General features: G+C 52.1%; 11 protein-coding genes across 11 annotated transcripts; 8 read left to right on the top strand and 3 right to left on the bottom strand.

Annotated features, from left to right (window-relative positions):
- Positions 1–558: 558 nt before the first annotated feature.
- Positions 559–1,717, top strand: J4E87_006172 (uncharacterized protein; the record flags this gene model as incomplete). Its single annotated transcript, XM_049377777.1, has 2 exons — positions 559–580; positions 627–1,717. The coding sequence occupies 2 exons, from the start codon at positions 559–561 to the stop codon at positions 1,715–1,717; spliced, it is 1,113 nt and encodes a 370-aa protein (XP_049232344.1).
- A 612-nt stretch (positions 1,718–2,329) lies between these two features.
- On the top strand, positions 2,330–6,293 carry J4E87_006173 (uncharacterized protein; the record flags this gene model as incomplete). Its single annotated transcript, XM_049377778.1, has 3 exons — positions 2,330–2,372; positions 2,427–4,311; positions 4,445–6,293. 3 exons carry the CDS (start codon positions 2,330–2,332, stop codon positions 6,291–6,293), a joined length of 3,777 nt encoding a protein of 1,258 aa, XP_049232345.1.
- An 838-nt stretch (positions 6,294–7,131) lies between these two features.
- J4E87_006174 (uncharacterized protein) lies at positions 7,132–9,101 on the top strand (the record flags this gene model as incomplete). The annotated part of the gene is made up of 2 exons (XM_049377779.1): positions 7,132–8,960; positions 9,014–9,101. 2 exons carry the CDS (start codon positions 7,132–7,134, stop codon positions 9,099–9,101), a joined length of 1,917 nt encoding a protein of 638 aa, XP_049232346.1.
- A 757-nt stretch (positions 9,102–9,858) lies between these two features.
- On the top strand, positions 9,859–11,931 carry J4E87_006175 (uncharacterized protein; the record flags this gene model as incomplete). Its single annotated transcript, XM_049377780.1, has 2 exons — positions 9,859–11,771; positions 11,823–11,931. The coding sequence occupies 2 exons, from the start codon at positions 9,859–9,861 to the stop codon at positions 11,929–11,931; spliced, it is 2,022 nt and encodes a 673-aa protein (XP_049232347.1).
- A 918-nt stretch (positions 11,932–12,849) lies between these two features.
- On the top strand, positions 12,850–14,295 carry J4E87_006176 (uncharacterized protein; the record flags this gene model as incomplete). The annotated part of the gene is made up of 2 exons (XM_049377781.1): positions 12,850–13,111; positions 13,481–14,295. The coding sequence occupies 2 exons, from the start codon at positions 12,850–12,852 to the stop codon at positions 14,293–14,295; spliced, it is 1,077 nt and encodes a 358-aa protein (XP_049232348.1).
- A 556-nt stretch (positions 14,296–14,851) lies between these two features.
- On the top strand, positions 14,852–16,808 carry J4E87_006177 (uncharacterized protein; the record flags this gene model as incomplete). The annotated part of the gene is made up of 2 exons (XM_049377782.1): positions 14,852–16,620; positions 16,673–16,808. The coding sequence occupies 2 exons, from the start codon at positions 14,852–14,854 to the stop codon at positions 16,806–16,808; spliced, it is 1,905 nt and encodes a 634-aa protein (XP_049232349.1).
- A 374-nt stretch (positions 16,809–17,182) lies between these two features.
- J4E87_006178 (uncharacterized protein) lies at positions 17,183–17,426 on the bottom strand (the record flags this gene model as incomplete). The annotated part of the gene is made up of 2 exons (XM_049377783.1): positions 17,183–17,304; positions 17,354–17,426. 2 exons carry the CDS (start codon positions 17,424–17,426, stop codon positions 17,183–17,185), a joined length of 195 nt encoding a protein of 64 aa, XP_049232350.1.
- A 1,774-nt stretch (positions 17,427–19,200) lies between these two features.
- On the top strand, positions 19,201–20,309 carry J4E87_006179 (uncharacterized protein; the record flags this gene model as incomplete). Its single annotated transcript, XM_049377784.1, has 2 exons — positions 19,201–19,741; positions 19,795–20,309. 2 exons carry the CDS (start codon positions 19,201–19,203, stop codon positions 20,307–20,309), a joined length of 1,056 nt encoding a protein of 351 aa, XP_049232351.1.
- An 818-nt stretch (positions 20,310–21,127) lies between these two features.
- Positions 21,128–21,930, top strand: J4E87_006180 (uncharacterized protein; the record flags this gene model as incomplete). Its single annotated transcript, XM_049377785.1, has 2 exons — positions 21,128–21,370; positions 21,427–21,930. The coding sequence occupies 2 exons, from the start codon at positions 21,128–21,130 to the stop codon at positions 21,928–21,930; spliced, it is 747 nt and encodes a 248-aa protein (XP_049232352.1).
- A 324-nt stretch (positions 21,931–22,254) lies between these two features.
- Positions 22,255–23,784, bottom strand: J4E87_006181 (uncharacterized protein; the record flags this gene model as incomplete). The annotated part of the gene is made up of 1 exon (XM_049377786.1): positions 22,255–23,784. The coding sequence occupies one exon, from the start codon at positions 23,782–23,784 to the stop codon at positions 22,255–22,257; it is 1,530 nt and encodes a 509-aa protein (XP_049232353.1).
- Positions 23,785–24,710: 926 nt separating this feature from the next.
- J4E87_006182 (uncharacterized protein) lies at positions 24,711–27,631 on the bottom strand (the record flags this gene model as incomplete). Its single annotated transcript, XM_049377787.1, has 3 exons — positions 24,711–26,085; positions 26,294–26,517; positions 27,395–27,631. The coding sequence occupies 3 exons, from the start codon at positions 27,629–27,631 to the stop codon at positions 24,711–24,713; spliced, it is 1,836 nt and encodes a 611-aa protein (XP_049232354.1).
- Between the last annotated feature and the right edge of the window lie 92 nt (positions 27,632–27,723).

The following is a 27,723-nucleotide window of genomic DNA, read 5'->3' on the forward strand; positions in this document are numbered from 1 at the left end:
CAAACGGGCGTGCGATCATCGTGCAGTGTCTTTCCCTTGTCTTGTGTCTTTGAGTTTGTCGGCTGGCACCTGCTTGCTTTCTACACTCTCGATTCTTTCGGGACTTTTTGCTCGCTTCGCTTCTCTCACCTTCACCCTTCTCCACTATCGTCGGAGCTGGAAAAACGATCTCGACACCGACTGCAAGGATCGAAGAGAGGTTTTCAGGTACCGCCTTTGAGCCGAACAAGGGACCCATCTGGTGAACGCGCATTATGCCTACGCTTATGTGGTTGCGCGCTGCTGCTGTTGTTGCTCTTGCGACACACGCTATTGCTCAGAAATGCTGTAAGACCTACTTGACCTCATCGCCGAGCAACAACTAATCGAACAGACTACCCCAATGGCGAAGAGGCGGCAAAATCAGAAAAGCCCTGCTCGTCAGTAGAGGGTTCTGCTTGCTGTCCTGATACCTGGGAATGCTTGGACAATGGTCTCTGCCATTTACCGGCCGGCAACCTGTACGGCAGATACAGCTGTACGGACAAGGACTGGAAAGCAGAAGGCTGTGCCTCGAACATGTGCACAATCAGTAACGGCGGTAAGTACCTCGAATTCTCCAATTGATCATTGCTAAGTTCCAGCAGATGTGAAAGCTGTTGGAGGCGAGTCGATCACACAATGCAAGGACCACGATGACCAGTGGTGCTGCAACGCAGACGCCGTAAACGTAAATTGCTGCAAGGAATCACCATCGCCACGACCCTTCTTCGCGCTGCAGGATGGAAAGGCGTATGCGACCATTGGCCAAAATCAAGCTTCGACTGCTCCTAACCTTGCGACTATCACTGGTCTGGCGCAGAGCGGCGGTGGATCAGGAGGAGGAAACCAAGCATCGAAGACGACAGCAGGAGGGTCTTCAGGTTCTCCCTCTACCGACGCTCCCAACTCCGGTTCAGCGACTGCAACGGCCGATGACGCCGCGACCACGCCCTTCAGTTCTGTCATCCAAAGCCTCTCCACAAGCGCCGGCGGCGGCGTCGTCACAATCCAAAACACCGTCCTCGTAACCCCCACCCCAACCGCCGGCTCCAGCAACGCCAACAACGACTCCTCATCCTCCGGCAGCTCAAAATCCAACCTCGGCCTCATAATCGGCTGCGCAGTCGGCATCCCCCTCGCCCTCGCCCTCGTCGGCATAATCTTCTGGCTCCTCCGCAAGCGCCGCCAACAAAAAGCCAACCCCTACCACGACCCATCCTCTGAAGTCGAAGGCGACAGCCCTCTTGTTGGTGGTGGTGCTGCTGGAAAACTCAACAAGAGCAAGAAGGAAACATACCGCAATTCCCGGCCCGCGACCGCGGAAATCGACGGGAACCCAATTGGCGCGGGGCGCGCAAATCGCGTGTCTGAATTACCGTCTGGAAACGGATTTCAACCGGGTCATCAGGGCACGCCTTACGGACCCGACGCCGTTGGAATCGGAGGCGGAAACGGCGATCCGAATAGGACGACTTGGGATACCATTCCGCCGCAATATTCACCTGCGAGTAATCAGGCTGCGTTTGCTGCGCATGCGCATCCTGAGGCTATGGAGCTGGCGGATACGAGTGTGAATCCGGTGTTGAATGAGAAGGGCCAGCCGTATCAGGCGTATAGGCCGCCGCAGCCTGTGGCGGAGCTGCCGAGTGTGACGACGCCGCCGGAGGATGTGGAGAAGCAGATGCATCATCGGTAGAGTGTGGGGATGAGCATGGATATTGGTCGGGGGCGTTCTGGGAGTATAAACAAAGGCATGGGATATGGGGCATTTCGGTCTTCTTTTTCGTTCTTGAAGCAAAATATAGGGATGATACCATGCACGGATTTCTTCGTGTGTAATGAGTACGGTTTTCTTGAGAAGGAAGGTAGAGGGAGATGGGGAGGGAGATAGTGATCTAATCTTGAAATGCGAGTTTCACGTAACTACCTAGGTATGTTGAATCTCCAAACTTCCGATAGACCTCAATCTTCTATCTTTTCGCGTTTCAGTCGATTATTGTGCAGTGTAACTACGTTGATAACACCACCCATGTAACAATCGTGGATCTTACGCAATATATTTACGCTCAATATACTCAGATATCAACCTCCCTTTTCGGTGAGCTTGATGAGGAAAGGCGGTGTGTGGGGAAAGGGCAACGAGTCATGGGCCGAGGCGGCATGTCGTCAGCCCTTGAGCCCTTGAATCTCGACCCTGAGATGCGAGAGATAAACGTGTCGCATTCGCCATTGTTCCCGATATCTAGACTACAACACCTGTCTGTCTCTTTCTATCTACTCTCATAGCGTTCTCATATATTCAACAACCATGATACACCTACCCGACGAGTTGATCCTCCACATCATCTCCTGTAAGCATCCGTGCCCATCACGCGCATCCCCCACCCAGCCCTGACCCTCCCCAGACCTCGAACCCTCGGAGCTCGTCGCTCTCCAACACGTGTCGCGCCGCTTCCTCAACCTCTCACGCGACAACAACCTCTGGAAGTCGCTATGCTTCACCCACTCGACCGCTGAGCGCCGTCGCCGCCGTCTCGAAATTACAACCGACATCGACCCCCGCCTCGCCGAGCTGATACGCGCCGCCGACACGCTTGCCAACACTTTCGATACCTCTGTACATGATGAGACCGCGCCGAGTGCTGAGTCACAGCAGGAGCGCAACCAGGAGAAGCGGAGGCAGGCGCTGATTGCGAATTGGGACCCCAGTTACCCTGACGAGAAGGTGAATTGGTACCAGGACTTTATACAGCGCCATGCCGAGCAGAAGATTAGCTGGTTCCAGGATGCTGGGACAGAAAAAGACGAGGGGGTCATAAGGAGGGAGGCTACGGGTGCAGGCATTCTATTCGACGATGATGGCTTAGCAAACAAGCTCATCGCCCCCCTCGACGATGGCAGCATCAGCATCTGGGACGTCTCAGCTAGCAGCGACCGACAGGGCAAGATGATAGCGAAGAGCGACATCGGGCTGCTACCAGGCAGAGGCTCAGACCTCGACTACGACACGCGCCTCACCCAAAGCCAAGCCATCATGACAGAAACCGGTGCCGTCGAATGCGTGAGCATCGACAGCAAACTCCACAAAGGCTTCTTCGCCGTCAAAAACGCCCTCAACGAAGTCGATCTCAACACCCTCCAAGTCGTCTCACGAACACCCTATCCCTTCCCCATCACCGCCCTCTCCGAAGCCCACCACCGCACCCCCCTCACAGTCGGCACAAACTGGACGCTGCACCTCCACGACTCGCGCAAACCTCCCACCCCACCTTCCTCCGTCCGCTGCGAGCTCATCGGCGGCCCAACCGACAGCGACTTCTCGCGCCTCGACACCGGCGACTTCGACGGCCACGTCTCGCTCTCCCAGCCCGGTGCGCTGTCCATACTCCACCTACCCACAACGCGCGACTGGGATGGAAACGGCGATATCTGGGTCGCAGGACGCTTCACCAGCATGTTGAACTTTGACCGGAGGTCTTTCCCGAGACTACGCGGTACTGTGCATTCTGGCGCAAGACTGTCGTGTATCACGGCTATACCGCATCCTTTCGTACCACAAGATCTGAGACTGGGCCGACCATATAGCAGTCCGGCATCGTTGCGCGACGCGAAATCTACACCGGGGTATACGTTGATCGCAGCGGGTGAATACAAAGGCAAAGGCTCGCTGGAATTGTATGGCCTCTCGAATGAACCTTCTCGTTCTATCAACTCGAGCGACAGCCGCACGACGCGCAACCAGAAAGCGTATTATCAGAATCGTCAGACGGCTAGTAGTTCCAAGTTATTGGCTGTTGCGCCGCAGGGTACGCGACTCGTTTTCTCGGATGGAGATGGGAATTTGAAGTGGGTGGAAAGGGATGGGAGTACGCCCGTGCGGCAGTTCAACATTAATGATTTCCAGAGGAGTAAAGACGGGGAGACTGTGGCGCAACATCAGCATCACAGTAGTCTTGTTAATGCGACGCCGGATGAGGAAGCGGGGTGGGGGGATATTGTGCAGAAAATCTTGCCTACGACTAATGCCTCCTTGCTTACACCTTACTCTCCGGCTTCTTCTGGGACTGAGTCTCTCGGTCTGAATAACCTTGTTCTGTGGACTGGAGACGGGAAACTGGGTCTGCTGGGCTTTGGCAAGGAACCGCCCATGGCGAGGGATGTTTTTGAGGATGCGCTGGAGAGACAGGGTGATGGGGAGGAGGGAGGGGAGAAGATGAGGGAGCGGCAGTATGGAGTGGAGATGAGGAGGGCGCTTGAACATCAGGCTAGGGAGTTGAGGTGGTTGAGGGGGTATGGACTGTGAATAAGAAGGGTAGAACATTCACTCAGAAAGAGCCTGGTTTGTATCGTGGTTCCTTGGGGGTGCTGGTGCCTGGTAGGTTCCTGGGTGGTACTTGGGGTCTCGCTTCCTTCAAGGTATAAGTACTTCGGCGCCTCCAGTACCTGCTCCTCAACCACCGAAAATGTCAGTCAACGCTTACGCCTCACCCATTGCTCTCGGCGACTCGAAGCGCGCGGACCCAGACAAGCATTCTATCTTGGAATTACCAGGCGAAATCCGCAATCAGATCTACGATTACGTTGTCAAATCTTCGACACCGCTTGAAGTACGATATCACGGAATAGAGCCATGGACTTGCGATCTGGGTCTATATCTCAACGACCAGTCACGCATTCCGACAAGTCTCTTCCTCTCCTGTCGAAAGCTATACCATGAGGTCGCTTCATCTTTCTACGCCAACAATACATTTACCTTGGAACCGGATATCAGACGTTCAACATACCACTCCTACGCTGAGATATCCAGCACCTTAATCACTCGCTTAGGCACTCAAGCCCGATGGCTCGCCAAGATGGAACTTGATGTGAGCTCCCTAGCAGATTACCGATATCGCAGATGTGACGAGGGGCTTGGCTTCGTATTCAACGATTGGACCGAGCTTTTCGATGTTACTACTCTCCTTCGCGCTATCTGGAGTCGAGACTCGCCGGTGCTTGTTTCTTTCACCAGGTCGCCGAATTCCAGTACTTTTGAGTGTGACGCTACGACCGTGGCTGCTATCATCCAGTCCATCTGCCAGGGCCAACTTCAACTCCGTCGTTATGGACAGCAGCTGCGCGCGGTTGCGCTGAAGCGAGATGGATCTGGCGGGATACTCAACTGGGGGACTACTCCGGCTACACCTCAGCCATGGCAATGCCCAGGTCGTTTCCAAGCGAACCCTGATTACCTGACAGACTTCACCGCTGAAGACAACGGATCTCGGCTTAAGCTTATCTCGCAACGTAGCGAACCCTTAACTTTGCTAACACTACCTGAGTCTATTCAGGACCGCATCTATAGCATGGTCGTACATCCCACCGAGGGTACACTCATCGATCTCGACCACGACACGGAATTCGATTGTGGACTCATCCACGTCAACAAACACTTCTACCGCACTTGGCGCGACAAGTTTCTTTTCGAGAACAAATTCGTGTTGACCATGAGTACAAAGCAGCTACAAACGACATTCGACGACTTCAACCATCTCCGGACCTTCCTCCGCAAGACCTACATGCCCAAGTCGACCTACTCAAATGGAGAGCCAGACACCATTACCGCGAGGATCGTCACTCGGGAGAAGGCGCATCCACAGCCCGGTCCGTCGTACGTTCTGAGATTTGAGATGGACAGCGAAGTCTCGCTGGCCGATGTGCGTATCAATGCGTTACCATTCGTAATGGAGACATCAACTACGCAAGCATCAAACACAGTCACATTCCAAATTTGGACAACCCCCGGCACTGAGGGACCAGCAACCATGACTGCGTCTCATACCATGACACTCCACCAGCTGCGACTCAACATCGTACTAGCGATAATGCGCCACGTGTATTCCATCCCAACGTTCCACCGAGACGAACTCCCAGATTTCTGGATCAACGGCTTCGGCGACGTCGTCCCGACTCCTCCTCCCACTACTACCACTACCACTGCCACTAATACCCGTGTACCATGCTCCCCCACCGGACCCTGGCACCCAGCCTCCACACTCATATACAACGCCGACTGGGACGAAGACAACTACTCCATCTCAGAGCTCCATCCCATCGACTACGTCTACCGCAACAACGGCTGGGGATTCCATTCTGGCTGTCGGTATCCATACAGTATCCATTGGCAGCTTTTTCCGTTTTGCAGGAGGACAAAGGAGGTGCTGCCGTATCTTGTGCGGTGTCTGGATGAGGCGGGGTTGCCTGATGACGATGACGGGATTTTTGGACAGTAAGTAATGGTTGTGAGGTTGTGAATTGTGGGTAGGAATGTGCTAATGGAGAATAGGCTAAGGGATACGGTTGTGATGTGTGAGTGCGACTTGGGGTATTGTCCGCGTGAAGAGAGGGATAGACAGTTTTTTGAGAGGGGTTTTTAGGGATCTGGGGAGGAGGGCTGGTGGCTGCGTCGCTGGATTTGGGGCTATGGGTTAAGGCATGACGATAGTCGGCGAATGCATTGCGGGCGGAGACGAAAAATGAGCTTTCAGAAGTAGAGCAGGGGATTACAATTCAGGTATATGGTTGTGGAGCGGGCTGCGAGATTGTGATGTATGCTTACTAACTAGCGTTGTCGCGTCGCGTTCGGGAGCAATCAGCGTCTGCAGTCGTCATTCCTATTGTCGACAAACCTCACATGTCGCAATCACGGAATGTCGCGTCCTGGTGTATTTGATGCATGACATCTTTACTGACGGTGCGCGCGCGCGTATCAGTGCTTAATGCGTTCGTTCAAAGAGACGCTGTTGATGATGGCGTCCAAGCTCTGGACGATGCGGCGTCCCCAAACTTACGAGCTCACGATGAGAAATCTACGTCACCGGCGTCAACCCTGCACTGAAGGCGTTGCAGTGCCTCATTTGATCTTTTATCCTTTCAAACTTCCTACTAATGAAACAGACTCCTTCGGCTCGGTAAAGTGAGGTCGCCACAGCCTTCAGGGCCCTGGCGCCTAGCGTACGTCTGGGTTATGTACACCCAAGCTTTACCTGAAGGTGCGAGAACTACCACCAATTTGACCAACGTCTCCCCAGGTTCCTGGAGATCTCAATCGACTCAGCCTCCAGCAGCGCGATGGACGACCAGATGCTCCTTCCCCCTCTCGCGCGCGGCGACTCGAAGCGCGCTGACCCAAACAAGCTCTCGATCCTCGATCTACCGGGCGAGACTCGAAACCAGATATTTGGCTACTTGCTCAACTTTCACGCCCCACTGGATATATATCACGAGAGAAATCGTTTGGATGAAAATGGTCGGCTGCAAATGCGTCTCGGCTGCGGCGTACGGATTCCCGTAGCCCTGTTCGCATCGTGTCGGACGCTGTATCGCGAAGCAGTTTCCGCCTTCTACTCTGGTAATACCTTTGCCATAGGACTCGACGGCGGCGGTATTCTCTACCCTATACCATTCAGCCGTGGTTATAACTTTCCCATGGGATCCAACAGCTACTACTCTCCGAGTACCGCAGCCCCACATCGCGTTCCCATCGAATTGCCTGGCGCTTTCTTCGCACATCTTGGTACGCAAGCGTGCTGGCTTAAGAAGATTGTGCTTGACCTCATGGATCTTCCGAACGCAAGCTTTTACAAAGGTAGTTCGCTCAGGTCGCTTCCCGAAAATATTGCTCATGACGATGGGCTCGCATTATTCAAAATCACGCCTGTCCTACGCGCTATTTGGAGTATAGGACGAGATATCGACTTCTCCTTTACCCACAGCAAGTGTTTGCCAATCCTAGGCCCCTCGGGTTTGGCATGCAACGCCGCAGCCATGAGCGCTATGGTTCGCTCTATTCTAGAAGGTCAGCTACGATTACGAACATACGGTCGGCTGCCATGTGTGGTAGCCCTGGACCGGAATGGCGCTGGAGGTATAGTCGGTTGGGGCACCACTAACCCCATATCGTCAGACGCGTCTCCCTCACGTGGACAAATCCGCGCCGACATGTATTTCGTTTCTAGTTTCATCGCCAAGGATGGTGGCCATCGACTGGAAATGGGCAAGCGAGAGAAGCCGCTGAAACTGCTAGACTTCCCCCGGCCCCTTCTCGATCGTATCCTCAATATGGTCGTGCACCCTAGTGAAGGCTATCGAGTCAACCTGGGCAAAGACAACAAAATCAACTGTGGTCTCATTCACGTCAATCGGAAACTTCATAAGCGGTGGCGCGATGAAGTACTCTTCCGGGACAACCGCTTCGAGTTAGTCTTGACGACAGACTGCACGCGTACCGACTTCGATCAGTTCAAGCATTTGCGAAGATCTCTTAGGAAGACGTATGATACTCGTACCACCTACGTCGAAACGCGGACTCTTATTGTCGGCGGATATCTCAAAAACAAGATGCGGTATACTCTCAAGTTCGAAGCAAATGATCCCATCTCACTAAGCGAAGTCCGCATCAGCATCCTCCCCCTGGTCATGGAGACGTCTACTACTCGTGGAGACGACACAATCACAGTCGAAGTCTGGGCTGGGAACAGCGAGGGAACATTCAGCCTAGCCAGTTCACATACCTTGACAATCCACGAGCTGCGCGTAAACATCGCTACCGTCATGATGAAGAACTTTTATCTGACAGGAAACAAACTCGTACCAGACTTCTGGATCAACGGATTCGGAGATGTAGTGCAAGTCGAGGACGCCGATGAGAAGATGCCTGTCTCGGGCGGGGCTTGGGAGCCGGCTTCGGAGTTCACTGACATCGACGACCACGGATTCAAAGTACTAAGACTACATCCTATCGACATTAATTACCGAGGTAAAGAGACACCATCGAGGCCTGTTGTTCACTTTGTAAAATCTCAATTCTTTCCCTTCCGGAGGGAGGTTAAGGAAATTCTACCGTACCTCATCAAGGCCGTTGAAACGACGGGAGGGCCGTGTAGGGACATGTTCAGTCGGTGAGTGTTTACTTGCACACAATCGTATTTTTCGTTTACTGATGCGTTTTCAGGTTGATGATGACGCAACCATTGCATTACAAGGAGCTCAAGGAGCTCAATACGGACTACGGAAGTGACGATATGGACACTGTAGAGTAAGCTTCGAAGCTTACGGCTGAGTAAAGAGATGTTTTAGAGTATGTAGATGTCAGTTCTGTAGCGTGCGACAGAGTATTGTTTTCAAGCCTTCCGAGCTTAAGGCGATCCATAGTGGTTTGGGCCGCGACTAGGTGCACCGCGGTATGCGGACTCGGAAACACGGCGTTCGACAAATACAAAGCGACAGAAATAATACAAATGATCTCGATACTTGCACATTTTTGCGGCCATCGCAATATGGGTTGCGTCATCCTTGTAACATGCGTCATTGCGTTGGTGCCACTCTTCGACCATGGTGCTATGACTCCGCATCTGTCATGCACAGCACGACCTTTCCATCCACTGCGCTCAACGACACTTAAAGTTATAGTACGCCGTCGCATACTAGCAGGACTAGAGGTAAGTGACTTTGATGCAAGACGTCTTCGATCGAAGTAGTGGGTCCATTCCATCGCGCTCGAAATGGAAGATAGGTGCGTCAGGTCGCATCGCTAGTAGATGATGAAGCATGTGCTGAACGTCTGATAGAGTCGTCTTCAATATCGCGACCCATCATCTTTGCGCATTTACACTCGTCAACCGAGGGTATACAGCGCTCGGTCTTATATCTATAAGTTGCAGTTTCACTAACCACAGCCAGGTCTAGGTTGCACCTAATGTTGGTGCCTAGTGTTCTCTCTTGGAGTACTTGAGGTCTATTTTCCTACCTGAAGGACTACTGTCGCCGCCCCAACCACCTTTCGCTCGACTGCCGAAAATGTCAACTCAAGGCTCAACCCAAGGCTCGACTCAAGGCTCAGCTTTAGGCTCACCTCCAGGCTCACCTTCAGGCAAGGCTTACAGAGAGTTTAAGGACCACTATGACGTTTGGTTCCCACCAGCATCCATACTCGCGATGGACAACTTCCACCCTGCCTCACCCCTCAGTCTCGGAGATTCGAAGCGCCGCGATCCAAACAAGTCTTCGATTTTAGATCTACCCGGCGAACTCCGCAATCATATCTTCGGTTATCTGGTTGAGTCTCGCACACTAGTGAGCGTGGGTTTCGTTACTCAACATCGCCCGTCCAACGATATGGACATGCGACTTCGTTTTGTTTCTCGGGTTCACACTCCCGTGGATCTCTTCACGTCGTGCCGAACGCTGTATCGCGAAGCAGGTACCATGCTCTACTCAAACAACACATTTCGACTTTCGCGCCATCTCCCCTTTCCATTTGACCTGCCTAGCTCGTTTGTCGAAGTACCACGAGAATTCTTCAGCCGTCTTGGATCACAAGCGCATTGGCTGCGTAAAATTGTCTTGGACCTAGATCATCTAAAACCCAGGGACTGCTTCAGAGGAGAAGCTCGACTGGACAATGACTTCGAGGAGCAAGAACGGGTGTTCGACGAGAAACTGGAGCTGTTTGAGGTTACTCCTCTTCTCCGGGCTATCTGGCGTCTTCACGCGGACGTGGATGTCTCGTTCACCCAGCCATTTGGTCCTGCTAATTATCAGGGTTGGGAAGTTTTCCGGTGCCACGCTTCCTCGATTACTACCATTATGCGGTCCATTCTACGGGGCCAACTGAAGCTACGGCAGTATGGAAGACTAGTTGCTGCTGTTGGTATAAAGCGAGATGGCTCCGGAGGAATGATCAACTGGGGTACTACAAATTACGATTATCGGGGCGCACATCCGCAACTAGTTAGGATTCTTCCTGGTCCAGAGCACATGTCTACCTTCGTGGCGGAGGACGACGGGTCCCGACTCGAGCTTGTAAAGAGCAATCAGGCTTCTTTACTTGGTGTCCCCAAACGCATACGCCGACTCATCTTCGACACGATCATCAACCCTGTTGATAGCATAGCTATCAACCTCAATGAGGAGACCAAGTTCAACTGCGGGTTGCTGCATACCAATCAGGAAATCTTCGAGACTTGGAGGTCACGTTTCCTGTTCCACAACCGCTTCACCCTGACGGTGGCAACAAGCGACCTCCGCACTACATTCCAGAACTTCGATAAACTGAGACGGTTCCTCCGCAAAACGTTCAAATCAGATTACAGCCGTAAGAAGAGAGCTGATGAGTCGATGAGGACTATTGCGACATCGAACGAATTTTGTTATCGTCCAACCGGCTTACACTACATCCTAAGGTTCGATCTGAATAGCCCAGCCACACTGAGCGATATCCGCATCAACATCCTGCCCTTCGCAATGGAAACCTCGACTACCCCACCCCATCATGAAGTAACGATCCAAATATGGACCCCTACACCCGACGGCTCCTCAGTCATGTCAGCTACCCATACCATGACCCTCACCAAACTACGACTCAACGTCATCAAAGCCATTTTGGACTGCGCATTTGCCGGAAAATCGAACAAATCATACCTACCCGACTTCTGGGCCAACGGCTTCGGAGATATCGTTGAGACCGCCCACGATTCGCATGACGACACGGGTGGAGCCTGGGAGCCTGCCTCCGAGATTGTGCCCGGAATTTACCACCCCGTTGCCGTTCGAACTCTCCATCCTATTGATCGCAACTATCGAGAGTGTGAAGCAGATCTAGGATGTGAATACTATGACGATACGCAGTTCTTCCCTTTTAGGGCTGATAAGAAAGAGATTTTAGTGTATCTTATGAAGAGTATCGAGGACTATCCTAATTATTTCAAGACGTAAGTTTCGATTCCATATGCGTCTTTGATAGTTTTACTAACAGCATGCAGGTTGAAGGCTCCGCCGCTTTCTTGCGCCTGCGAGGATGACTGTCCGCTTAGGAAAGATGACGATGTCGAGTCGAGCATTCTTGACTGGCAGTATCTTGTGTCGCGTTGAATGGCGAATGTAGGGGCAGAACGGGCTTTGCGAAAACGTTTGATGACCTCCTACAGGGAAGAAACACAGCGGGTACCTGTAGTCTACATGAGTCTATAAAACAAGACTTTGCTAATGTTGAACGGCGATGTAGACTTCCAGATACTTCTCGGGATACACATCACCTAGTTTGAATGACTCTTCGATCCCGCCAGCTATGACTCTAAGACGATGACTGTGCGCCTGTGATTCATGGAACTATCATCGGGCTCTCTACATCTCCTGCAACGAATATGAACTTCAGCATGCAGTAACTTCTCACACTGTGTCCAGTGCATGTCATAGCCATGAGTCTGTATGCAACGCTCGGACGATGAGTCGTAGCCACAGGCGTGCACTTCTCTCTACTTCCAAACTTCCTCTATTCATCCTCCAGGTATCTTCTACACAAAATCACACATCATGCACGCTACTGAAACGTCTCGCAATAGTCAGCAGTCGAGACTCGCCGTACCCAAAGCCCCATCCCTCCTCACCCTCCCCGCCGAACTCCGCAACAAGATATACCACCACATCTGCCACCGCCCCTCTCCAATTCGCCTCTATTTCTACCAAGATCCCAAAAGCAACTCGCCTAAACCTGTCGTGCCATATGCATCAAACACCACTATACCCACCGCCTTCTTCTTAACCTCCCGACAAATCAACGCAGAAGCATCATCAGTATTCTACTCCACCAACACTTTCTTGCTCAACCGTACAAGCAAATCCACTACTTTCACGCGCCCGTGTTTCGTCAGCGCGCTCGTCAAATTCTTTGATACTCTGGGTTCGAGAGCCGGGCTCGTGAGAAGTGTTGTGTTTGATACTTTTACCTTCCCAGATAGTGTATTTCTCTATACTTATCTGGACAGAAAGGCGAGGGTCTTTGATACTAGAATGGATGTTGTGGAAATCACGGTGTTACTCCGGGTGGCTTGGAGTCGTGGTCTTGACTTTGAGATTAGGCTTATCGATATGGATGATGTGGGTGTGGAGGGAGAGAAGGCGGAGTATTGGATGGGGAATTTTGAGAAAGAATGCTCTAAGAAGATTATCAGTGTCGTCAATGCACTGCTCGCGGGGCAGTTGGGGCTTAGGGAGAAGAGCGATGCGGTGCGTGCCGTGGCGGTCAAGAAGGATGGTTCTGGAGGCTTGATCTGTTGGATTGACGCTCCGAGTGAAGGTCAGAAGGCTACACTGCCTCGTTGCCATTGCGGCACGATGACCGAGTTCACTGCAAAAAGCGGAGGCAAAGAGTTGGAGCTCGCCACATTTGCCCCTCTCTAGCTTCGCGGGAGTAGCCATCTTTGACGCTTCACTCTACTCGCAGGACCAAGGCTGCAGCATTGCGAGCAACCGTGTGGGAACGCCTATTCTCTTCCCCCTATCTACTAGGGCTCATTGCAACAGTACTCTCGCACAAATTCGAGCTCTCAACCGATCGCATCACCCAATCAACCGATCAGGTCAACTCCTCGATCTCAACGAGAGGTCAACATGCCTCCATATACTATCCCCTCGCCTATAGCCCCAGCAGGCGACTCAAAACCGATAGACCCAAGCAGACACTCTCTCATTAAGCTACCCGCTGAGATTCGAAACAAGATCTATGGATACCTCGTCGAATACCCGGAGCAGATCGTAATCGACCTCGATCTCTCCCCAGCCAGGGACGTCTATAAATTCTATCTTGGCGCAGGATTCGAAATGCCCAGGAACCTGTTTTTGGCATGTCGAACCACATACCTCGAAGCAGCTTCACTGTTCTACGCCAGCAACACCTTCGTTATCGTTCCGGCCAATCTCAAAAACCGTGGTACCATCGAATATCTTCTAGGTGTCTACACTGGATGGCTCCGGAAACTGGGGTCTCAAGTGTACTGGCACCATAAGTTCTCCATCGATCTCTCCCAAGGCGTCTTAGACAGGCGTATAAGCTTCAGATTATACAACCATCAAAGACCCGAGGCTTTCAACATCGGAAACTTAGTTCACTTCGTTTGGGAATATAAGCTTAACATAGACATCACTTTCACCAACACCGTGTCCGCAAACGACCGACGACGTACTTTCGATCCTGCAACAATAACGGCTATCACAAAATCCATTCTCGAGGGTCAGCTCATGATCAAGGCTTCTCGAAACCATATCGGGACAGTCGCGATCGACTATGACGGCACTGGAGGCACATTTGGCTGGAGAAAAGCTATAGACTTTGACTGCTGGCCCCGAGTAATTACACCCGATCACGATCAATACCACAGCTTCATTGCTGAGGACGGTGGACGAAAGCTTGCTCTAGTACGTCACAAACCGGCATTGGTTGGCCCGCAGGGCTCGTAGGAAAGCGAAGCACAAGAGAGGAATGGGGTTTGGCGCATAGTCAAGGGAGGGTGTCAATGGGATAGTGGATCGCGGTACGTAGTCGAATATGTAGCTGTGCTGAGGTAATGAGGATTTGTTCTCTACGGCAGCACAACGATCTATTGATGCGCGCATAGTGCGGAATAGGGATGTGGGTAGGTGACTCTGGTTGAGGAGGAGTGACATGGAATTCAGTTGCGGAGGCTTAGCATTGCCATTAGTATCTTTTCTTGCTTGTACTCCTTCAGATCAGATAGCATTCATTAGTGCGGTTGTAGCTGTCCCCAGAAGCCCGAGCGATTCCGAATGTGAAGGTACACTAGGTACGTAAGGATCGACACTATCTGTGTCTGAAGACCAAGAGCACGATTCATTGATCTGTAAGTCTCAAGGCTACAGTGTGGCGCGATGTTGTATAGCCCAATACATTCCCTTTACCCTAGATGTACTTAAGGGCTCGCAGACTTTGCCTGACTCCTTGCACACACTCTACTCCTCTCAACCACATCGCTTCAGATCAAGGAACGCCATCATCATGGCAATTAAGCATTCAACTGCCCTCAACGCCCTCACTAAGGCTCATCCTAGAGTTCCCTTACCACTATCAGGCGGCGAATCGAAGCCGGCGGATCCCCGCAAATATTCCCTCGTCACCCTACCCGGTGAGCTTCGCAACAAGATCTTCGGGTATCTCGTCGAGTTCTCCGAGCCCGTCAAGGTCACCTTCCGACGACATTTCGAATATAGCTCTGAGCGCATAAGCTTCTCGCTCCAACCAGAACATCAGCGTCAGAGGAGCTTGCTTCTGACATGTCGGACTATTTACTCGGATGTGGCTTCGGCTTTTTATGCCAACAACAAGTTCCTCATAGCTCCGGACTGCTACCAATACTCACAGCGTAGTAAGGCGACTGCGGACGAGATCGCTGTATTATTTTTCCAGCGAGTGGGCTCGCAGGTTCATTGGATCCGTAAAGTTATCCTTGATATTACGAGTAGGCCATGGGTCTTGAACTTGGATAGATGTGCATTCCCGTACACATACGACGTATTTGAGGTCGGCATACTTTTGAGATTCCTCTGGCACCACCGCCTCGCTATCGAGGTCGCTTACTCGATAGCCAAGGGAGCTTCCCTGGATGTATGTAATCCTCTAGCGATGACCCGGGTCATGCGGTGTATTCTCGAAGGCCAAACAATGCTAAAGGCATCTCGCAGTCAGATGCTCGAAATTGCAATCAAATATGACGGCTCCGGTGGTATGTTCCGTCTGGGTAAAGCACTACCTTCTGGCGCACCAAGCCGATCTGCACCCGATCGCGAGCTACAAATCTACAGTTTTGCCGCTGAGGATAGTGGACGGTGCCTTACCTTGACAAAGCCGACACCCCCTACCTTGCTGACCTTACCCGCTCATCCCGTACTATCCAAGATCTTTTCCGAGGTTCTCAGTGAGCGGGAGAAAATCTGCATCGATCTCGATGTGGACACAAGCTTGCCAGTTAACTTCACTCACGCCAACAGGCGGCTCCATGAGACCTGTTGGGCAAGCTTGCTACAAGCCGCATCGTACACATTGCTGCTTCATTCAAAAGAGAAGCGCAGTACGTTCACTAACTTTAGCAAACTCGCTCGCATCCTACGTCGTACATTTACAACTCCCGAGGATCCCGGACAAAAATACCACGGGATATCAAGGCCTTTGCGATGGTCAGCGCCCCATTGGAAGCTCGGGGACTCACAAGAGCTTAGCGTTGTGCTGGAGTTCGACTTAGCAGATCCGACCGCCTTGGAAGACCTGCGCATCAGCGTGCTGCCCTTACTCTTGGAGACATCTTCATATTGGGGTGATCGCACTGTCACGATCCGGTCTTTAACCTCTACACCGGGTGGCCGTTCCCTTTTCGCCGAGCAAACAATCACGTTTCAAGAACTCCGACTGATCGCTTTGAATGCGCTAAATGACACATTCGGTGAGACTGTTGGGTACGCAGCTACTACGCTGTGGATAAACGGGTTGGGCAAGGTCGTCGAGACAGAGTTCAGTCGTTTATCTAGCCCATATCGCATCCAATACGATCCGGCAGAAGCATCCGGGGGAGTCGGCGGTAGGAAATCGCATAAAGTGTCCTCTATTTACCCAAAGAACCAGTACTTCCACGGACAAAAGACCCGACACGACTGCCGATCAAAAGATTGCAAGCAGCTGTTCCCATCTCAGTACTCCGCGGCAACGGTACTAGAGTATCTCGAGGAGATCTTGACCAGATATGACGTTAAGAATAAACCTGATTCGGGCAATGCGTAAGTATACAATATCTTCCACTGATGGAACGAATCAACTGACAGTTGTTAGCAAAAAGGAGAAGTACCTACTGGGACAGCTGTGTCCGGTGGAAATTAAGGGCCTAAGCCGGGAAGACGACGCACTGTGGAAGGCTAGGATAGATCGAGGTTTTCTTACGTTGATGAATACCAAGTGTGGCTACTGAGTGTATCGTTGAGGTATGGGCTGCTCCATTGAGATGAAGATGACGTAGGCGCAAGAAGAACTCTTCGTTGATCATGTACCATTGCGAGATCGGGCAAGATACATGTGTGCCATATACTACCTCATCCAAGAATGAAAGATTAAGTAGGTCTACAGACTACATCAACATGAAAAGATGCGAAGTGGGCGACCTTACGTTAACGTAGACTCCAGGGTGGCCAGTTTTTCCCTTGAATGTGGTGTATCGGATGCCTGTCATCACATTAGCGAGTTCATTCGTACTGCCAGCAGGTCCGACCTTTGCGCACAACTCGTTACGACCACTGGGTGAACATATATAAATATTCTTGAATTTCTCAAACCCGAAGTCTAGCCTCAATCCTTCTTCACGTTCTCATCCTTCGAATCGCTCTTCTTCTCTTCTTCTTTGTCACCAGATCCGCTTCCGCTGCCCTTGTAGTGACTGCCTTCCTTTCCTGGCTCGAAAACCGTATTGCCTCGCAACAACTCAGTATGCATGTCTACAAGATAGGGGCATTGACATACAGGAAGCGCAATGCGCCCAAGCACCGTCTTTCGTCAAATCAGCCCCTGCACCGCACTCTGGACATTCGACCATAGCAAAGCTTTCTAATCGGGTTTCGGAGGATGGGTAACAGATTCGGTTTAGGATGTGGTTGATGATCAATGTTCGGTTGCCATCTTGCGATAGAGTTTCAATGCTGGTTGCGTGCTTGCGCTAAAGTGAGGGGCATGATGTCATCGACCAATGAGATGCAGCGGAGGCTTCTTGTCAAGCTTACGACCATTGGAGTTCTACACCGATGTACTCCTATTCTTGGAGAGAGAATTAGGGATATAGAAGAAGGCCCGAAGTTGGGCTTACATCTTTCCATCAGTAATCTTTCATGCGGTGGCTGACCTGGCGTGTTACAGACATTCGTATAGCCTGAACGCCAGCGGCCCTGCAGCATGCAAGAAGGATGGCGCATATGGGACTCTGGTTCTGCTACCGCATAGTTCGCATAGTTCGCATGCTACCAAAGTTCTGAATGCGATGTGCGAGCCATCAGTTCCCCGGGCTATCGATACGAGTCAGTCTGCATCCAGGTTCTCGTCTTCCGCCGTGTTCCGCCCGTCGTGGCGGCCAATCCTCAACTCCAAGAGTTCCCAACAACCAGAATTCATTCATCCTGCAGTGCTTGCGCAATGCGATCCTTCCGAACTTGTTGACTCGCATTTGGACAGATCATCCTTATGGATGCTGTGCGACTCAGACCCCTATAATGCCGCCAATGACGGCGCTCAGGTGCGAATCCTCAGATCACAAAGAGGCCGCGCCGGACACGGTACGCACGTACTGCCGCTGGACCAGGGCCAGAGTCGATGGTATCGCAGCGATGAAACCGATTAGTTTACCGGAATACATCACCGCGAAGGGAATGAATAGCCCGATGGCTAGATTCTTGAGTATGAGATGTGCATCTTGTCGCGGCTGCAACACAGTAGGCGTAGCAAGCGGCAGCGCAGGTTTTTCGACTTTCCTCTTTCTCTCATCTGATTGCTGGAGTCATTGCGATAGTAGTAATCCGGGGTCGAAACTTGCAACATTCACCGTTGACGTGCATCTACCGCATAAACCTGCTCGCGGAGCTGAACAACTCAGGGGCGAGGCACCCATCAAAAACGAAGCCATTGCTTCAGCAGCGCCAGGTACGTGAATCATGCCACGCGACTACCCGCTTGCGATAGCCTCACTATACCCAGCCGAGCGAGCGCCTAGACCCAGATCGGTCTAGCAGTCGCGTGGTAAACGGCTCATCCGCAACCAACATTTGACGATGGATGCCTGAGGGCCCTGGCCCATCTGCCGTGTCAAAGCAACGGTTCCCTCCCCACTGCATCTGCATTGCGCAAGTTCGTCTCCGCGCTGAAGGACGGAAGGTTTGCTTCGAACTTTATTGTTCCTGCAGGTGGTAGCCTTCACAGGACATATGGCCGGGCGCCTCATCAGTCCACGCTGTCGCATGTCAGAATGGCGGGAAATACGATGCTTGCAGCGGTCCGTATATAGCGTCGATGAGCCGGATCCCGAGGTGCGAAAGTTTAAACTTGTTCAATACCTAGGTACCTCTACAAGCCCAGGGTATCCAGGCTTTTCATTCTTCTTGTTTGCCTGTTCGTCTTCTCGTCTTGTCTATCCGGGGCTTCCGTTCACGACTTGTCCGTCGACGGGTGTGTAGCTTTGGTAGAATCGCAGCATACGAGGATTCCTTGAGTATCTCACGAAGCCCATGACAACTAGTCGCACGTAGCGTGTAAGACAGTTGCAATACCCCAGACTCCTCCGTATCCTCACCTTCTGGTCAAACCCCACGACACGACACCACTCGATGGCCGACCCGATGGCCGCGGTGCCATACTCCAACAAAGCCGCCATCTACCTTGGACCTGTCGTTTCTTTCGGCGTTGTCGCACTCTTCCTGGTTACCGCACGCATCTACACACGGATACAGAGGACTGGGAAACTGTTTCTCGATGACTGGATCATCGTTGTCGCAGAACCACTTTCTTTGATCGGCATATGTTTGGCTATCGCATCCACGGCATACGGATGGGGCAAACCAGCGGCATCCTTCACACCCGAGACGCTCAAGCAGACATTGAGGCTACAGTTCGCCCTTCAAACTGTATGGCTTCTTACGCTCTGGCTTGTACGACTCTCTGTCGCGTGCTCACTGCTGCGCTTCGGGACTGAAAGGCTTTGGCGATGGCCATTGTACTTCATCATGGGCCTACAAACAACAATCTCATGGAGTTACTTCGTCATCCAATTTGCGCAATGCACACCCGTCAGCTCGAACTGGGATACCGGTATCTCTTCCAAATGCTGGGATCTGGGCCCCATCGTCATCTACGGATGGGTCATTGCTGGTAAGACCTTCAGAGGTGCTACTCATATACGACCCAACTGACTCGCTTGATAGGCATTTACATCGCCATGGATCTCACACTCTCACTCATGCCAATCCGGCTGATCCGCACCCTGAACCGCTCTCAATCCGAGAAGATACTCATCGGCTTCCTCATGGCCCTCGGTCTCCTCGCAACCGCGATAAACTGCGCCAAGATGACAACGTTCACCACTTTCGGCCAAGGAGACGTGATGCAAGCGACCATCGTACCTTCACTGTGGGCCAAACTCGAGGAAGAGATCGGCATCATCGCTAGTTCGCTTCCTTGGCTCAAGAGCCCTGCTGAGAACTGGTTGAAGAAGATGGGCATATTGAAGGAGCACCAGCTCACTAAGCCGAGTTTCGTGGCTGATATGAGCCTGCCGACTGTGAAAGATGATACAGACGACACGAATAGTAATGATGCGGATAGTACGAAAGTGAAGGGAAATGTTAGGGTGGATTCGGTGGCCACCGCCCTTGGTACCAAAGGCTCGAACAATAGCCTGCCAAAGGATCCGAATAGTAATACCTGGCAGGCTGTCTAATCGCGACGACCATGTTACGACTTTTATCTGGGATGCATGCCAAATCTTTGGGCTTTAGCGCGGCGCTCTGGCGTTCTTGAGGACTGTTCGTATCTATGGATGCGACGACCACACATATCTATCGATTGCCTATTTGCTTCATTGAGCGAGACGCGGATACCTTAATACCAACGATCTCGAATCGAACGAACGAGAAAGTGACCTTCGCAGAAGTGTGAGGAGCAGGAGTTTGGTGATGCCGCAATTCGGCGACATTCGCCCGAAGCTCTGCGAAATCTCGGATTATTACTAACAGAAAACCGCTTACTCCGCATTTTCGCAAACCATCGTCAGGACTTTGCGGAAGCCTTCCTTTTGCGCGTTTGTTTGCGCGGATTTCATCTTCCCTGTTATTGCAGAGCCTGATTTTAGGTGTAGCAGCAGGGCCAGAGGTCCTGTCGTCTTTGTGTCGACGCATACCAGTCATGTCTAGAAACAGTGGCATCAACAAAGATCGTGAATTCAAAAAGCGTGATGCCGCGGTCATTAGCAGCACTAAAACGGCACGCGCCATTAGTCCGGGGTGCATGATCCAGGCTCGATCCGCGATGGTGACGTCCCACCGGTCGTTATTCCCTTCTCTAGGTTCTGTTTACCGCGTCTATGCTTTCATCAAGCTTTCTCTCTTTCCGCATTTCCACTTCTTGACATCGCTACCACTACTACATTCCAATATTGACACTGGGCAATCCTCGAAATCACTGGCTTAAGTCACACGTTCTCTTCGAGTGTTTGTCGTAGTCGCCGCGTGCGGAAACTAGGCATCTTCCGTCGTCACGATGCCGATATGGGATCCTCTTGTGCCCGTTGAGCGCGTTATCCAGCGTGGTCTTGCACTTCTTCCACAACCTATCAGCCACTGGCTTGGATACCGAACAAAAGCAGCACCAGCTGCTCGCACATGGGTCGTCTGTGTCTGGGGCTTCATCGGCGCTTTCTGTGGGCTTAGCGTCATTCTCGCTATATTTGGGCATACAGACTACATGAGGAGTCGCGCCGTACCACCAATCATCGCTTCGTTTGTGGGTTCTCCGACTCTTTGCATATCTGATATTGAGGAGGTCTAACGTTTTCATAGGGTGCCTCAGCAATCCTCTGCTACGGCGCCATCGACGTGCCCTTCTCGCAACCACGCTCCCTAATCTTCGGCCACTTCTTCAGCGGCCTAGTCGGGGTCATCATAGCAACAATCTTCCAGTTCGACCTCGAAAAAGATCCTTACCCACGACTGCAATGGCTCGCTGCTGCCTTGGCAACAGCTATCGCTCTCGTTGTCATGCATCTGACTAAGACGACTCATCCACCTGCTGGAGCAACAGCGCTCATGCCGTGTGTTGACCAGCATATCTGGGCGCTACGATGGTACTTCTTGCCGGTCTTGCTGCTATCGTCGACCGTTGTGCTGGTTACAGCAATGATGGGGAATAATGTTCAACGGCGATACCCGGTGTTCTGGGTTGCGCAGATTCCGCCACCACCACCAGCACCGAAGGCCGAGGAGAAAAAAGATGCGATCAAAGGGGGTTCCTCTGATGGAAGCGTGGATGGATCACACAAGGACGTGGAGAGAGGACCTCTGTAGGTTCTCTTCGTAGAAGCATTAAAACGAGCATCTCTATCGTCACTTTGGTAATGTGCTTTGGCCAGCGATGTATTTTGGTCAGCATATTGGTTAATAATAATTTATGTCGTTCATAGCTCTCACATTCTTGGTATGAACAGAAAGAAGGCAGTCACTCGGAGTGCTTGTTAAGCGACGAGCTTCTGATGCCGAATCCTCCGCAACAGTGCCCCTCCTTCACACTTTGACACATGTGTTGATTTGGTATCATGGTTTGTATTAACACTACTACGAATCTACTTAGGTATCTTCATCTATCGCAACTCAATCAAACGCACATCAAACTCAGACCTTCTCGACCCATACAGTCCTAGCCACACTCGGCACACCCTCCGCACTGATAGCAAAGAGATACCAGGCTCCCGGCAACACAACACCATTATCGTTCATGATAGGCAAGACAACCTCTTCACCCTCAATTCTAGGCTCAAGCGGAATTCGCCTCTGATCACTGTTGACATTGTGTGTAACACTTCCGATCCTGATGAAAGAGAACTTCACACCATTTGCCGAACCTTGCATCTTGACCCTCAGCTCACCGCCAGGGGCGACGATGCTGTTAGCAACGTTTTCGATAATCGGGCGAGGAGCACCGGTTTGAAGGTATGTTGGTGTGAAGATCTGGCCGTTGGGGTGGTCGACTGTGTCTTTGCAGTGGTAGGACGGTCCGCCGGTTCCGTCGTCCCAGCAGAGGCCTCCTCCTCCGCTGAAGACAGTGGCATCGGGTAGTAAGATAGAAACGGAGTGGTAGTTACGAGGAATGGCTTCAGCGGGCAGCTCGGTAAAGGTCTTAGTTGCGGGGTCAAACATCTCGGGGATGAAGACGGGGTCGATGTCTGTGAAGCCTGCAGCCCAACGCTGTCCACCAGTGATCAAGAGCTTGCCGTCAGGAAGAACTACGATGTTTGCGAAAGCGCGAGGATGGTGCATATCGGCGATTCGTTCAGCTGTCACAGGTGCGCCGACGTAGTTGATTTCCATCAGATGCGCCACTGCGAGACCGGGCGCTTGATCATAGTACTGGGCTCCACCTGCAGTGAAAATCTTTCCAACATCGTACATGACGTGGACACCGCACATGGCGTCGTTGACATCGTCGCGAATGCCTGCTGGGCTTACACCACCCTCGCCATCGGTGTAGTACCAGTTCATCGCTTTGCTGGGCCCGGCCTGGAAGATAGTGCCATTGCGCCAAGGAAAGAGCCAGGCGTGGTTGTCCTCGCGGAAGATACCCTCGTGGTCGGTTGTCAACATCGGCTCGACAGCAGCACCGGGAAGAAGTGTCCACGTGTTCTGTACTGGGTCGTAAATCTCTCCTGGCTTTCCACCTCTTGGTCCACTCCAAGATCCACCAATAGTGAAGACGTTTCCGTTGGAGAGGATAGCACTGCTTTGGTAGCCACGGGGTACTTTCATATCCGGTCCGGGAGCGAATGTGTTTGTCTCCGGTTGGTATATGGTTGTCTTCTCTGCATTGCTTCCTCCTGTGATCACCAATCTTCCGTCGGCCAAGGAGCTCATACCAGGGCAGAACATGTCGTGGTTGGTTTCAGCAACCTGACGAGTAGTCATCTGTCCGGAGACCAAATTGTACTCAGCGAACTGAGTGAGGCCACGTTCACCCCCGAATGCGTTCGGTGAGAATGCCGAATACACCATCATGCGAGTCGGAGTCGGCCATTCTGGAACAATGTAGGCTGCAACGGGAATGATGGGAAAGTCGATTACTGGACCCCATGATCCTTGGCCCTGAGCGAGGGTATTTGAGTAGAGAAATGGCAGAAAGGCAGCCGCTGCCTTTGCGTGTGAAAACATTAGATATTAAGATATTAAAGCACGCGATAGGTGCAAGAAGTCAAAGACGAGAGCGACTGTCGGTGGGTGGTGCTCGTGTCTGAAGGTGTTCACGGTGTGTTTGTTTTATACCAACAAACGTTGCTTTTCCCGCACACCCTTCTTCGGATCGCGATGCTAGACTTGTTGTGCGCCAACGCAGTCGAGCACGTCCTAATTGGTAGCCGATCCCAATGAATATGAGCCGAGACCTGTTCGAGAACCAAGAGCTACAACACCAGCTCGGCACATGCTCTTAGGGTAGTGCTATACCCATTGTATTACACCGAGTGGTACTACATCCGGACAAGGACGCGCGATGACACGGCAGCACTTGCAGGTGTGCTAGCGCTATTTCTCGAAGGGTACATTGTTCATGTATCATCGCCTCATCATGTACCGCGTGAGATACTTAGATCGATCCTGCCTGTAAGCTTTACGAGAAGAGGCTCGCGTGAGATAGAGCTGAGAAGCTGGACAGCCGCCATCCGTCTTGGTCGCACCGTAACGCGACTTGGCCTAAGCGTGGCACAGAAATAGTTTATCGATTGTTGGCGGCCGTTGCGGGGCAATACGATTGTCGCACGTTGATGACTCTCACCGATGCGGGGTGTGTCTGGGCCGGATCTGACGATGCGTTGGTTGAAGTTTGTGCGCGAGAAAGAACGTTGGGACGTAGGCGTGAGAACTCGGCACGTGCTCGGTACCGATGACGTCGAGCACTGATAAGCCTGCGGTCGTTGCGATAAGAGACCCCATAGCAACGACCGTTTGGACTCAGCACGTGGAATCTCGGGGCCATCTTCCATCACCATCGAGATGGCATTGACATGGTTTGAATACCATAGAGTAACTAAGTCTCTTGGAAGACCCTTCGACGTCATACAGGCTGCGCATACGGATCGCTTTCACTCCGGCTTCAACAACTCCACCATCTTCATTCTCAACGCCTTTTCAGCTGCCGGCCAACCCTGCCCCAGCCTCCGACAAAACGAATTCACATCAACGCGTCTGTACTCAGGCATTTCCCTCAGCAGCAGCGTCACAACATCCCTACACCGAAAGTCTTTATCCAAGGCCGCTAACACCAGCTGATACATCGCGGACTTGCGCGTAAAGTTTACATCCGAAGGCTGACAGAACTCCTTCATAGCCTGGGTGTATACCTCGCGGTAGCGCTCGATGGCCCAAGTCATATGTGGCAGCCGACCTAGGCCGTAGTCTGGGAGCCAGTCGCGACGAAGAAAGGTAGGCATGGACGCGTAGCCAGTGCAGCGCGGCACCGCTGCGCAAGCATCCCAGTCGATAATGCCAGTCACATTACCATCTTCATCTACCAGGATATTCTGGAGGTCGAGATCATCATGTCGGATGACGAATGTTTCGCGTACCGGCACAGTGTGGCTACCGTACCCAGCCGGAGAGATTCCAACCTGAGAGGGCGTGGACGGCTTGAACGGAGCCAAAGACAGTATGATCCTCATCACTATTTGTACACCGAATTCTGTCATTCCATCGCTATCGAGAGTATTCTCGGGCTCGCTTAGCCTGTCGAGGCCAGCGGCGAAGAAAGCTTCGCTGGATGCAAATGATCCATAAGACGTCGGCTCTTCCATGTTCATCTTGCAGTGCCACCGCCAGGCCGGCGCGATGAACTTTGGGTTCTTGTCTTCCGGATACTCGTAGCTAGGGACGCCAGTATATGGAAACTCGAGTGTGGCGAGCTGGCTCATCGCTTGCGCAAGTGAACGCAGAAAGGTAACGCGCTTTTGCTCGACCTCCGGCGAAGGGTCGTCGGCCTCAAGGTGCAGATCGTCACTTTTGAACATCCTATAGGGTTTACCGAGCCACAGATCCGTTGCCGCCATACCTTCCATCTTCTTCATGAGTATGTACGGCGCGCCTATCGCATTGTTTAGGCCGCCGTCGTATGCGACAACCTCTGGTACTGGGCAGTCTGTATGGTGGCGGATATGCTTCAGTAACTGAGCTTCACATTCCAACATCATACGGTCGTTCATACCCCACTCTTTCGGTGTACCGTGTGCAGGTATCTTGAGAACATACTCCTGCGGAACTTCATCTTCGCGCTCAATCCTCAAGAAGACTGCATGATGGAACGATCCCTCCGTCCGACGTGTAACACGACAGCTGCCAGGGGACAACGTCCTCTCAGGATCGACGAGATCGAGTGTTGTTTCTTCTAAGACTGCGCGCGATATGCCTCGAATGGACTTGAAGTTCCGGCGGTCGAATTCGCGCCCCGAGGGCTCGCCGTCGTCGCTATAAACCGTAGCAAGGGTTACTCCTTCGGAAGCTTGAGCCACTATACTACTCTTCGGTGAGGGTCGTCGGCGGTGACCAGCAAGTGGGACTCTACTGTAGTCGACGTAGTGACTCGGCGGCCGTATTCGATCCACGGTGGTAGCTGAATTTGTTCGTTGTAGGTAGATTCTCGAGCGAGTCAATGGTACCGCTTCTTCGGATGCACCGTGGACTGTTCCCCTGCCCCATAATGAGGATGACCAAGGCCGCGGAGTCTTCACGCTCGTTCCCAAACGTGAGCTCAGCATTCGTTTGAGCCCTCCTGGCTTCGGTCGCGCGCTTCCATCGTCTAACGAAAGTCTGGACTTTGTTCGTAAGAGAGGCCACCGCTTGTTTCGCACTCTGTCCCACACCGAAGGCCGTGTCGGTGTAGTCGGTATCGCAGTCTCTCTAGGCATGGTTTGTATTCTTGCGCTGATGGGGTTGCGTTGGCTTGGATGAGAGGAGAGAAACAATGTGGTTGAACGGGTCGCGAAGGAGAGTCGGGGGTCTGAACTTGGGTGAATGCTTTGGCCTACACGCCCAACCCAAGGCTATGCCTTCTGTCACGTGACCATTATGGTCTGTGCAGGTTTGCGTATGGCCCTCACGACTTCGCTACCCAGACAAACCGGAGGCCCATGAGTGAAATCACAACTGCAAGAGTTTGGGAATACACCTTCAAATTGTATACGCATCACTAAGTCTTTATGTTCAGGCTGGTCAATCGCAATGACAGTTCGATTCAGGCTGTTGATAACACTCCGTCAGTGACAGCTAGAGTCCGATCAGTCCACCTCTTGCATTCGCCAATGCCCAAATGATCGTATCCCCCACGATTTCGCTCGATCGAAGTGCTGAGAGGCATTGCTCTGGTTATAGGAGGTGCGTTTGCAGAAGACGTTGCGTTTGAGCGTGGAGTCGCACCGCTCGAAGCGATGTTGTCGGAGTCTCGGTTACCCATGGCGCGCGCAAGTGAGAGTATAGTATGTGGATGTATGCTGTAGGCGCATGTATCGAAGCGACGAAGTGTAAAACTGGATGTAGTGTGGACGTTAAAAATTGTGATGTAGAAGTCAAGAAGCGTGATGTCTTTTTGTTCTTGATCTTGTACCGACTTGGCTAGCACCTGCTCGACAACTTCAAAGCGAAGGAACATGGCTGCGGGTGGAGCTCTTAGATTTCCGGCGATATAGGCGACGAACCCAGCTCCAAAGCCAAAGAGATGTGTCGTCTTGCCGCGCCAAGCGCATTGGGATGAGGTGTATTTTGAGTCGGTATGCATGACCGCAAAGTGGGGGACCATGTGATAGGCATGGATAGTCTTTGATCCGCGGGTTCGCTTCTCCCCGTTCTTGATCATATGGAGCACGAAATAAAACTTCGCCTTTGCCTTCAAGGTCTCGTACTTCTTTGCATGACGTCCCGTCGTGTACTTGAGCTTCGGCTCCAACGACTCGTGGTCGGACATTTCTCCGTCCATCATATTACCCTCATCTGTGTTTTCCACCTCTTTCTTTGGCATCTTGTTGTATGAACGGCGTGTCATCTCTCTGCCGTCTGTCTTCAACATCGGGACGATGTCATGAAGCATCCGAATAAGATTGTGGCTTGAGG

Source organism: Alternaria ethzedia (assembly GCF_023757985.1).
Source record: "Alternaria ethzedia strain BMP 0044 chromosome Unknown scaffold_14, whole genome shotgun sequence".
NCBI classification, from domain to species: Eukaryota; Fungi; Ascomycota; class Dothideomycetes; order Pleosporales; family Pleosporaceae; genus Alternaria; species Alternaria ethzedia.